Source organism: Ochotona princeps, chromosome 16, assembly GCF_030435755.1.
Source record: "Ochotona princeps isolate mOchPri1 chromosome 16, mOchPri1.hap1, whole genome shotgun sequence".
In the NCBI taxonomy this organism is placed as follows: domain Eukaryota; kingdom Metazoa; phylum Chordata; class Mammalia; order Lagomorpha; family Ochotonidae; genus Ochotona; species Ochotona princeps.
Genome location: NC_080847.1, coordinates 7,042,400 through 7,054,474, shown reverse-complemented (window position 1 = coordinate 7,054,474; position 12,075 = coordinate 7,042,400). Strand labels below are relative to the sequence as shown.

At 43.5% G+C, this 12,075-nt stretch overlaps 1 protein-coding gene across 1 annotated transcript; it reads left to right on the top strand.

The window, feature by feature from the left end:
* Positions 1–321: 321 nt before the first annotated feature.
* On the top strand, positions 322–9,292 carry CLEC3A (C-type lectin domain family 3 member A). The gene is made up of 3 exons (XM_004584045.3): positions 322–448; positions 5,688–5,771; positions 8,899–9,292. Exons 1-3 carry the CDS (start codon positions 334–336, stop codon positions 9,288–9,290), a joined length of 591 nt encoding a protein of 196 aa, XP_004584102.2. The 5' UTR covers positions 322–333; the 3' UTR covers positions 9,291–9,292.
* The last annotated feature ends 2,783 nt before the right edge of the window (positions 9,293–12,075 follow it).

Here is a 12,075-nt window from a genome sequence, read left to right as displayed (position 1 = left end):
TTGAGACCCTAAGCTCCTCAGACTTTAAATGAAAAAAAAAAAAGAAGGCAAAAACCCTTAGTTAATTCTAAGGGCACTCCAAAAAGGCGGATCAACTAGGAAATGTTGAAGAAATAGAAAAACAAATAAAAATCCCAACACGAGGGTTGAGAACAAGGAGCCGCCTTATGCTGTGGCCAGCAGGGCCCATTCAAACATTTCGTCAGCAGGACTCCAGCCAACCTTCGCAGCTCACTTTTATAAAGCTGGCCCGGGCACTCCAGAGTGACATGTGGCTGTGCCACCTACTTGCCCCTTGCAGCTTTAGAGCGCTAGCAGGCTTGTCCGAGAGCCATGGCAAAGATTGGACTTGTGATCTGCATCCTGGTGATTACCTTACTCCTGGACCAGACCAGCAGCCACACGTCCAGACTGAAAGCCAGGAAGCACAGCAAACGCCGAGTGAAAGGTAAGGGGACTTCTCAGCTGAGGCAAACTCTCGGCTTACTCAGTGTTGGTGGCCGGGGTAAGGGGGAGGCTGAGCTATGTTCTCATCCAGTCTCCCCCAGCAGACTGTGGTTGGAAGCAGCACCAGCCACCAGATGCATGTGGCATGTCAGGGGGTAGGTGGCCTTCCACTTCCCTGGGACAGTCTGATATTGAAAGGAAGCAGGTGAAAGAGTTTTTTGTGTTGTAATTTTTTTTAAACACAGAAGGGTATATCATAATATATGCATATTAAAAAAAAAGGTTTACGTTGTATATCCATTGCCAGATGGGCTTCAAGATGCAGACACTGTCCAGGAGTATACCTGGGTATGTGGACATCTGGTATTATGGGTGTTGGAGCAGAATGCACTATTTCAACGTAGCCTTTGAGTATCTCTATTCGAATTTATTTCTAAGACAGGCATAGTTTTATAAATGTGTCAAGGATTGATCCTATAAGAATATATTTTGAACCTGCTATGCAATAGAGAAACTAAATCTTCCTTTAAGTGAAAACTATGTCAATAGTGTTTGAAAGCATTTGGGAACAAAACTGAATCTCTAAGCCAATTCCAAGTTCTGAACAGTTTCAACTGGGTTAGGGAGCTTTAAAATACAGTGCAAAGAATGAAGATGATGGTGGTTTATTTGCAATCTGCTGTAACTGAAGCAAATGAAAGAAGTATCAAGACACAGGGTTCTGTCTGATTTCATGTGCTGCCTGATTTTCATGTCAAGATGCCTCAAGGCAAATATTATGGAATTATATCCGAATCAGATGTACTTCCCTAGTAAGAAAACATAGAAAAATCCCCAACAAAGTGCAAGTCTTGATTTGCTGTGGTACAAAGTTGGGTAGGTAAAATGGAGAGCTTCTTTTGTGTATTGTTCTGGTGATTTCTATGGGGCATTTATGAAGTTTAGGTGTGATGGCAAGGCTTCCTAGGTAGAGCATTGCTTTTCCTTATGAATACTATACCTTCTTATTTTAATGAAGGCAGTATCTACCATGAGGAGATGAATATGGGTGGATGAAGTATATACTGATGCTGGAGGCAGGGATAGGAGGAAATGTGCGTGGCATGTCATTATGACCACATTTCTTCTTGGGACACAGAAGGAAACAAGGAAGGGAATGGACACATGAGTGCGTGTTCTCTCTCCACATACACATATGACTGCACATGTTTTTGTCTTTAGCCCACTGGGTGTACATCTTAAACATTATCTACCCCAAAACCATTTTTGCTGATTCTTGTCATGAGGGCCCAAGAAAGCAGATTCTGTGGGAAGTAAAGAAGAAAATCTATGTGTGCCAAGAGGTTTCTTCCCTATCTTTGGGCCTTTTAGTATTTCTAAGTGCCTTGAAATAAACCTAAAGTTTATGAACTCAAAAGTGAATGCCATCTTTACTCCTGGTTCTCACCATAACTGCACATAACTGCTACACGAAGACATGCCCAGATATTTTTAATACTCCATTAACATTTTTACTTTCATAAATGCAAATAGAATTGGCTCTGCAAAACTCATGCTTTTAACAAAAATAAGAATTTGGCTGGGTAAAATGCCTATAAATACATTTCATTATTAAATCCTGGCCAGCTGTCCATGTGAGACATTTTTCATTTTTTCTTTTTCTCAAGGGAGGACCTGGCTTCCCTTAGGTTCCAACTGGAATCTTTTTTTCACTGGTTTTATTTGTATTTACTTGGAAGGTGGAGACAGAAATCTTCCACCCACTGGTTCACTCCCCAAGTGCCTCGCCACAGCTGAGCTGAGCCAAGCTGAAGTCGGGAGCCAGGAAGTCCACCCACCTCCCACATGGGTGGCCGGGGTCCAGCCCTTGCCGCTTGCCGCTTCCAGGGTGTGCATCATAAAGAAGTTGGGATTGGGAGCAGAGTCAGGACATGAATCCCAGAACTCCAATACAGAACGCAGGGATCCCAAGCTGCACCCCGACTTCTGTGCCAAATACCTTCTCTCTCACTCTTTACTAGTTATGTAACATTTCATTCTTTGGTTGGATAATGACTTAAATATATTTTAAGAAAATTTTCTGTAGTTTCCAGTATATTTTTCTTTTTGGAATGCCCTCAGTGTGCTGCTTTGTACACATTGACTGATGCCTCTTTTAGGATAAGATGACATTCCTAGAAGGAAAACTGCAGGTTAATAATGCTTTCTAATGGCCTCTTCCGATGACAACACTAATCCATGCACTGTTTTCTGAGTGCAAGTGACAACTCAACATTATATCATGGTTTTATTAGTTGTTCCTTTTGGGGATTTTATTTTGCATTTGTACACTGTACATACTCCTGACAACAATAAAATGAAAAAAGAGCCTTTTAAGGGACTCCAATTGGCAATTGGGCAATTCAGCTCCAAACCAAAACTTCCCTGGCACTCACTTCACAGGTCTCAACAAATTATATGTTGCATCGATAAATACAAAGTAACTTTTACAGTTTGAATAGTTGTTTTGTGCATTACTTTTCTTCATTGTAGGCAAAAAACATCACTTAGAATGCTGAAGACAAGTCACCTTGATAATGATTTCATAATGACCCTCCCAGGAGCCTGGTACTAATTAATTTGCCTCGAGGCTAATTACAATGTTTGTGGCCTCCCAGTAGAGGCCACTCAATGTGGGTAGGCTTTTAGCCTAGTGGTTAAGATGCAGGTATCCCCTGTTGAAGAGTCTGGGTTTGAGTCCAGGATCCCAGTTCCCAGTCTGAGCTTCCTGCCAGTGTGCACACTGGGAGGCAGCAGGTGTTAGCTCAAGTAATTGGTCCCTGCTACCCACATGGGACCTAGAATGAGTGCCATGTTCCCAAATCCAACCCAGTCTAGCCCAGCTTGTGGAGAGTGAGCCAAAGGATGGAAGTTGCTCCCCCTCCCTCTCAAATAAAATACAAATAAAACAGAACAAGGACCTAAGGGGGAGGGTGATGACATCTGTGCAACTTGGGGGCAAGTCTCCAGCAGCTTTGCAAGCTTGGCTCCCACAAGCTGATGCTTTTGTACTCTAAATGAACCCTTGTGTTTATTTTAGATTGGATTACCCCATGAGCACATCCCTGGGATTCTTTAATTCTGAGCTGAGTTGCTGGGTGCTTTGCGTGTTGATGCATAGCATTAGGAAGAGCAGTGGTGCAGGTCACCTCAGAGATCTCCGAGGGCACTCTCCTAACCTGAGTGTAGGAAATATCTGGCTTGAGGAAACAGAGCACTAACTTATTTGGATTTCAGACTGTCCTGGGGACGCTAGGCTAGAATACAGATTCTCTATATGGAGACCCCCACAGAGGCAGCTGGGGACAGTTCACAAGATTTAAGTACCTTCTCTGTCTGAAGGGACCACAGAGGTCAAAACAGATTGGGAGAAATGGAAAGAACACGCCTGGATTCAGGGACTCTGAATACCAACTCCTCAGGTTTGTAGCTGGGGACTCTCACAGGTTCACTGAGCTCTCTGTGCCTCTTTCTCCTGTTCTGTGAAACAGAGACCATGGGGGCGTCCACGACAAAGGAATACAGAGAGAGTCTGCAGGCATAGGTGTGCGGTCGAAATCCATGCCTTTAACATCAATGAGCCATGGTGATTTAGTGTAAGCCCTAACTTTGAAGCTATCCATTTCTGAGTGCCCGTGTTGCTCATTGTCTTCCACTTACTGAGAGCCAAGATTGGCCATGAACAGCTGGAATGATCTTCAGGGCTTCCAGGATTAAATCAGTGGCCAGTTCCTAATACAGGTGTGCTTTTACATGATCCGAATCTTTCTCTTTTAAAGATTTGCTTACTCACGTGAAAGGCAGAGCTACAGAGGGAGGGACAGATTTTTTCATCTGCCAGTTCCTTCCCAGCTGGAGCTGAGACTGTTTGAAAAGCAGGAGCTCCTTCTGCATCTCCCACATTGGTTCCAGGGTCTAATGACCTGGGCCATTTCCTGCAGCTTCCCCAGGCACACTGGCATAGAGCTGGATCAGAAGCAGAGCAGATGGGTCTCAAACTGGCACCCACATGGAATATCAGATATCTTAGGAGGCAGCTTTACTCTCTACACAACAACATCCATCTCAGTGCTTTATCTCTTAATCCTGCTACAAATCCTGATGCATCATGTGTTTGAGTGCTCTAGGTACAGGGACCCCAGAGAAACTGAAGCCCAAGTTTTGCCACATGTCTGCTAGTTTTCACTGAGTTCACCCTCATTTTACAATGGATTCTACAATGGGTCCTCATTCTGTGATGGGAATCTTAATTTCCTCAATTCACCACTATTTTTAAAGAGAAAATTACAATAACATAGAAGTATTGAGCTCACACTAGCAGGTACCCAGTGTTGTGTGAATCACCAGCAGTGTCAGGGCAGCCAGGCAAATGGGAGTAAATGGAAGAAGAAATCCGAAGGAAGCTGAGCAAGTTTCAGACAGAGGCTGGCGGAAGGGATTCTAATTTAGAGGATAACAGGCAGTTTTCTCAGAAAAGGAGATAGCTAAACTCAATAAAGAGGCAGGGTAAATGTCACTTAGGCAAAGGATGAGAAGAAGTGAGAAAAGAGCTTCCTCTAGGTGCCCCTGAAAGTCAGGGAGCCTCACACCATAGCATGGGGCCCAAAGACAGACAGGGGCCCTGTTGTCGAGGCAGGACACCCTGGGCCCCTGAAAGTCAGGGAGCCTCACACCATAGCATGGGGCCCAAAGACAGACAGGGGCCCTGTTGTCGAGGAAGGACACCCTGGGCCCCTGAAAGTCAGGGAGCCTCACACCATAGCATGGGGCCCAAAGACAGACAGGGGCCCTGTTGTCGAGGAAGGACACCCTGGGCCCCTGAAAGTCAGGGAGCCTCACACCATAGCATGGGGCCCAAAGACAGACAGGGGCCCTGTTGTTGAGGCAGGACACCCTGGGCCCCAGGAAGTCAGGGAGCCTCATGCCATAGCATGGGACCCAAAGACAGACAGGACCCCGTTGTGGAGGCAGGACACCCTGGCCGAAGGATTCTCACCAAGTCCTTATTTTCTTTGGCCAACTTATTTTTATGCCTTATTTATTTACATATTTTCAGGCACATTCAATTCAGGTCCATCAAAACCACCATTGCCTTCAATTCTGCATCCCAAAGAGTTATTATTGTTTCCTTTATCTTTACATTAATCATATGCACTTGATTTTGCCTATCCTAAAATTCACCCCTAACCCCACTCTTACAGAGAAAGATGGAGACCTGAAAACTCAAGTTGAAAAGCTCTGGAGAGAAGTCAATGCGCTGAAGGAAATGCAGGCCCTGCAGACAGGTAAGACTCCACTTCAACAGTGTCTTCCCAAAGGAGACGATGAGGGAGCTGGTCGTCCCAGTGGCTTAATTCATCAAGGCCATACGAAAAAGTCTAGATGACATCTTTTTGAAGGAAATACTGCCAGGGCCGGTGTCAGGGTGCAGTGAATGAAGCAACAGCTTGGGTGCCTACATCCCATATGTGGGACACACACATCCCATATTTGAGTGCCAGTCTGAGTCCTGGCTGCTTCACTTCTGATCTAGCTTCCTGTAGATGCACCTGGATGGCAGTAGAGGACAGCCTAAGGACTGCAGTTCTTGCCACTCATGTGAGAGAGGTTGCTGCAGGCCCAGGCTGCTGTCTTCAGCGTGGTCCAGCCCCAGCTGTTGCAGACATTTGGAGAATTAACTAGTACATGAAAGCTTGCTCTCACCAACCCCCCCACCACAATTGTGCTAAACAAACAAACTAAAAAATAAAGACATTTTAAAAAGAAAGAAAGAAAAAATGTTGGCAAACAAGACACAAATCTAAAAGGGGAGGACCCAATATCTGGAAGATGACAATTTTGTAAAATGAGCTAGTTTTGTCACCTGTTCTATATGAGGACACTTTGAAAAGTTCATGGAAAATGGAATTAAAAGCTAAGATTATTTTGGTGCAAAACTATCTTGAGATCCATCCAAGATACATGAGAATCTTATTAAAAGCTTATGGAAAATGTATATTTCAAAAAAATGTATTAGTCACTTTTTTGGCACAATGTTTGAAGTTTCCTCATATCGTATAGATATTTCTGGAATGTATCTGAAACAGCAGTCAGAAGTTATTCTCTAATTAGCAATGAGAGGACTGTTGGGTGACCAAAGTCACTAGCATTTGCTGGATGCACTAGGCTCATGTGGCACCAGGTGCTTGTGGAAGAGTAGCAGCTAGAGCCACAGCCTGTTGGCACAGCTACACGCTATACTCCTTTTCCATGAGAGAAGAGCTCCCTGCAGCTTATATGGCGTTGGACTCTGGTCTGGGAGCTTTCTCCGAGAGTTGAGGAGATGAGAGCTGCCTCACTCAGGTTTGGAAACACAAGAGTCAGCCTCTCTTGCAGCAACTCCAACTGTAAAGACGGAAGTGCCTGTTCTTGAGGGAAGTTATAGCCTCTGGTAACTCTAACTCCAAGGTCAGATGTATATTGCCAACCTGTTGTCATGTTGATCATGAACAACGCTGCGTTCTAACACAGGTGACATGCTCTTCCCATCAGGTCCCGGGACAGAGAAAATTAAAGGGAAATGCAATACTCATACAGAAGCAGAAAAGTTTTCTTAACCCCGTACCTATAAATATCTTATTAGTATAATACTTAATCCTCCAACATATCCGACTTATCCTGACTGCCCCAACAGCGTGTGCTGTTACTTCTGTCCTCACTTGTAGATGAGGAGACAGAAGCCCAGAAAAACGATGTGATTTATCCAAGACTTGCACAGCTAGCCAGCCTCTCTGAGGAGCCCAAGCCCTGGCCCTGTGGCTGTCCCCCTGGAGCTACCTTTGTGACTGACTGGGTCTCCCAATCTAAACAATATTACTAGGACTCACTTACCTGCCTAAGAAAACCTCTCACCACAGAGTCAGATTTGTGGAGATTTTTTTCACCTAATTTTAAAAATAGTCATCATCCAGTTCTAAAATCCCAAGAATATCCAGCACGTTTGGAGCTACACATATTGCCAAACATGAATATACAAACATCATGGGGTGCAGGTCCTCAGCTGAGGTTAGGGTAGACTATACGTGTTACGCAAGTGATATTTTGACATACTACCGTGTTGTAAATCACAATGTCCTGTCCAGGGAGAAGGATAGCAGGGAGAGTATTTGGCCATGTCATTAGGTACCCACATCAGGATACCTGAGTTCAGTTCCCAAGCCCACTCCTGACTCCAGTTTTCTGTCCATACAGGCCCTGGGGGCGGCAGGTGAATGCTCCAACAGCTAGGTCCCTGTCACTCACATGGGAGACCTGAATTCAGTTCCCAGATCCTGGCTTTGACCCTGCCCAGTCCGAGCTGTCGTAGCTCTCCTCCTTGCTTGCCTCTTAAATACATACATTTTATTTTTTTATTTTGAATTTTGAATTATGTGGTACAATTTCGTATAGGCTGGGATTCCCCCACAAACTTCCACCTCCCAACAGATTTTCCCCATTTTACTACAATAGTGTAGTCGTTCATAAGGAATCATAATTCTGTCAGTCTCCTATTTAAGTGTACCCTGACACTGTTGGTACAGACAATGTCAGCCAGTCCAGCATCCCATTGTCCACACGTGTCCACCAGTTTCATTGGGAATCCATCTTTCATCTGAACGCAGGGATGCATGTTCCATTATTCCCCACATCTGTATATGATAGACCCCAGTACTCCATCACTATACATTTGCATAATTGAGAAGCCACAAAACCAGGTCAACTGGTAAGAGTTAGAACAGCCACAACAACATCAACAACAAATTACAGCACCATGAAAAAACGTGCCACTGAGTAACCAACACATGAGTGACAAAAAGGAAACACAAAAGTCTCTTGGGAAAAATTATGCCATGGTATAATCCATGAGCCAGTGAGTGATGAATTCGACAACAGAAAAGGAATTATTTGGAATAAACAAAACTGAAATAAAAAACATCAAAATACATGAGATACAGCCAAAAAGCAAGCAAACAAACAAAAAACAGTATGGATCGGATTATTGAAGTTACACTTATTTTTATTAAAAAAAAATCTTAAGTTGTCTCACCATCTGAGAGTTAGGCATGCTAACGTGCTATTATCAGAAAACAATCAACGCACAGCTGCAAGACTAAGAATATAAAAAAGAAAGAGAGTGAGGGACAGAGGAAAAACATTTTTTAGCTTATAAAATGGGAGTAATGAAGCATCCCTTCATGATCTGGTTGTGATTATTATGTGTTCATTCAGGTGAAGTGTTTGCACGATGTCTGTCAATGCAAACTCTTCAATAAATATTCATAACGATCACCATGCATTATTCATTACACAGATATTTATTGCTATTGACCAAGTCCATCCCTTATTACATTTCAATAGCATCTTAATGTGTCACATTTTTTTTCATCCTCACAGTCTGCCTCCGAGGCACGAAATTTTATAAGAAATGCTACCTGGCTTCAGAAGGCTTGAAACATTACCATGAAGCCAATGAAGACTGTATTTCCAAAGGAGGGACCCTGGTTATCCCCAGGAACTCTGACGAAACCAACGCCCTCCGAGACTACGGTAAAAAGAGCATGCCAGGTGTCAACGACTTCTGGCTGGGCATCAACGACATGGTCACAGATGGCAAGTTTGTTGATGTCAATGGAGCCGCGGTCTCCTTCCTCAACTGGGACCGTGCACAACCTAATGGTGGTAAGCGGGAAAACTGTGTCCTCTTCTCCCAGTCAGCTCAAGGGAAATGGAGCGACGAGGTCTGTCGCAGCAGTAAGAGGTACATATGTGAGTTTACCATCCCTTAAGAGACTCTTGTCAAGGGAATCTTCCAAGCAAGATTGGTCATGATCGATGGTCTTGTGGGACCCAAGAATAAGTTAGCAACGTAATCATCAATTGCCAAAATTGCAACCCAGAAGTCAACATCTGTAGCCATATAACAGAGTCAGCTGATTTTCCCATCATATTGCATTGTCATTTTGCCCTCTTTGGGTCATACAGGATCAGAAAATAATGATCCCTTGCACACTGTTTAGTGGCTTCTGCAGCACATGCTAACAAATCTCCTTTCACTTTCCTCATCCCGTTCATTTGCATAGACTATTTTACAAAGACATAACAGCTATACCTATGATCAATCCAAAAGCAAACTTACGAATACCTAAGAGATTTCCTTTTGTAAGTGCAGCAAATATCTGGTTGGTAAGAACTTCTTAAATCAGAGATTCTCTGTGCAACACCATCCAAAGGCCTTTCCACCTGATGGCTCACCTGCGCCCGCCGGGCAACAACACCTGCCTGTCCACAGCTTTCCCTGATCTTCTCCAGATGAGATGTGTGTCTCATTGGCCTGTCAGAACAAAGGTGTCTGAAGAGGTGCTGATCGAACTCTGTGTTCTTGAAAACCATCCTCCCAACTTCTTTGGAAGTTCTCAATCAAGGTCCAGCAGAAAATAACAAGGAGGCATTTTTTGACCAAGTTCTACACCCAACATTATAACTTCTGATCCAAATGGGTTACTACACGGCAAAGCCCAGGCAGCCAACAGTACAAGAAAAGGAAAACAAACAAACAAAAAAACCCTAGTTTTCTTTTGGTTTAACTTCCCTTACTCTCTCCCTATACAAAATTGAGAGTGTGAACATTATACTTGTAGATTATATATTACTTTCCTTTTCAACATTCTTTTTATGCATATGTGCTTTCCAACCATCACCATATATTTAAGTCTCTTCACAACAATCTATCTTTTTTAAGTTAAAAATTAGATTAAAAAAAAATAGATGTGAATCATACTGTTTTGGAATTACACACCTAAGCATTTTTTATTCTGCCAAATCCTATTGCCATTAGCTATTTAACTAGATTGAATAAAATAACTTTACTGCGTAAGACAAAATTACAAAGTTTTTAGAACTAAAGAAAATAGGCTTTCTAGAAGTATTTTAAATATATTGTGTTCTTTCAATAAATATATTTTTTCCTTTAAATCCTGAATGTGTTTTGTGAAATATATCCTATTCTGCAAACATTAACTGCACGTGCTTGGAATTAAGTTTTAACATTTATTTTCAGTGTACAGTAATAAAATCTGGGTCCCGATCAAGACGGATGTGTTTGCATACTGATTATATGGTGAATGTTATGTTGATCTTTGTGAATGCTTGTAGGATTTGACGGGGGGAGATCCCCTTGGACAATGAGGTGCGATTCAGAGTCAAGGGGACACCTGTTTGAAAATGTGAAGCTGGTGTGGTGCAGTGAGTTAAAGTGTTGTCTGGGATGTCAACATCCTCTACTAGAGTTCACATTCAAATCTTGGCGGCTCCACTTCCAACCCAGCTCTTGGCTAATATGCCTTGAAGGCAGCAGAAGATGGTCTGAGAGCTCGGGCTCCCATCAGTAAATGGCAATGTTCTTTCTCCTTCTCTCTCTCTTTCAAACAAACAAATTAATTTCATTTACAAGTAAAAACATTGTAGCTGCACTTGTACTTGGTTGATACCGAGTAACTTTCTACTCCAGCGTAATCATCAGTCTTCTTAAAGATAAGAACTACAGGGGGCTGGCACAGTGGCACAGCCTACTAATCCTCAGGCTGAAGTGACTGGCATCCCATAGGGGTGTCATTTTGTGTCTTGGCTGCTCCTCATCCCCTCAAACTCCCTGGATATGACCTGGGAAAGCAGCCGAAGACTGCCTGAGTCCTTGGGCCTCTGCACCCATGTGGGAGACCCAGAAGGAAGTTCTTGGCTTTGGATCGGCTCAGCTTCACCACTGCGGCCATTTGAGGAGTGAGCCAGTGTTTAGAAGACCTCTTTCTTTCAGTCTCCTTTCTCTGTAAATAAAACCCTGCTTTTCAAATAAGAAAAAAATAAATCTTTAAAGAAAAAAGATAACAGTAACGAAGTGAGTAGGAGCTGGCACTGCTGCACATCAAACTAAGCTGCAGCCTGTAGTAGCCAGTATCCCAAATGGGTGTTGGTTCGAGTCCCTGCTGCTCCACTTTCTTTCTGAGTCCCCGCTAGTGTACCTGGAAAAGCAGCAGAAGACAGCCAGAGTGCTTGGCTCCCTGCACCGGTGTGGGAGACCCAGAAGCAGCTCCCAGATCCTAGCTATGGACCAATGCAGCCTCAATTGTCGCAGCCATCTGGAGATGGCGCTCTCTCTCTCTCTCTCTCTCTCTCTCTCTCTCTCTCTCTCTCTTCCTTCCTCTGGTTCTGCCTTTCAAAGAAAGAAGTACATCTTTGAACGAGACCGAAATGAGTAGACATTAACTGCTTCATGGAGACAGGTGTCTGTCCCTCCTCCCTTGTTAAGGGCTGAATAAAAACAAGGTTCAGAGGCCTGGAGTCACAGTTTGCATCCCTAAAGATGAGGTTAGACCTGGTCTTCCTTCCCAATATGCAGATTATGAAGTTCATTTGGAGAAATGTATGTAAGTGAGGAAAAAATTAAGAGTATTCCACAAGATCAAAGAAAGATTATCAAAGTCAGCAAGACTAAGATGGTCAGATTGAGATGTTAACTGGCTTGCCCCGGGTCAAACTCATGACTTGGACTTTATTCCTTAGACTTCATGACTCAGC

Coding starts and splice junctions, on each gene's coding strand:
- CLEC3A (XM_004584045.3), top strand. CDS start 334: ATGGCAAAGATTGGACTTGTGATCTGCATCCTGGTGATTACCTTACTC. Junction 449..5,687: donor CAGCAAACGCCGAGTGAAAG/GTAAGGGGACTT, acceptor CCACTCTTACAG/AGAAAGATGGAGACCTGAAA. Junction 5,772..8,898: donor AATGCAGGCCCTGCAGACAG/GTAAGACTCCAC, acceptor TCATCCTCACAG/TCTGCCTCCGAGGCACGAAA.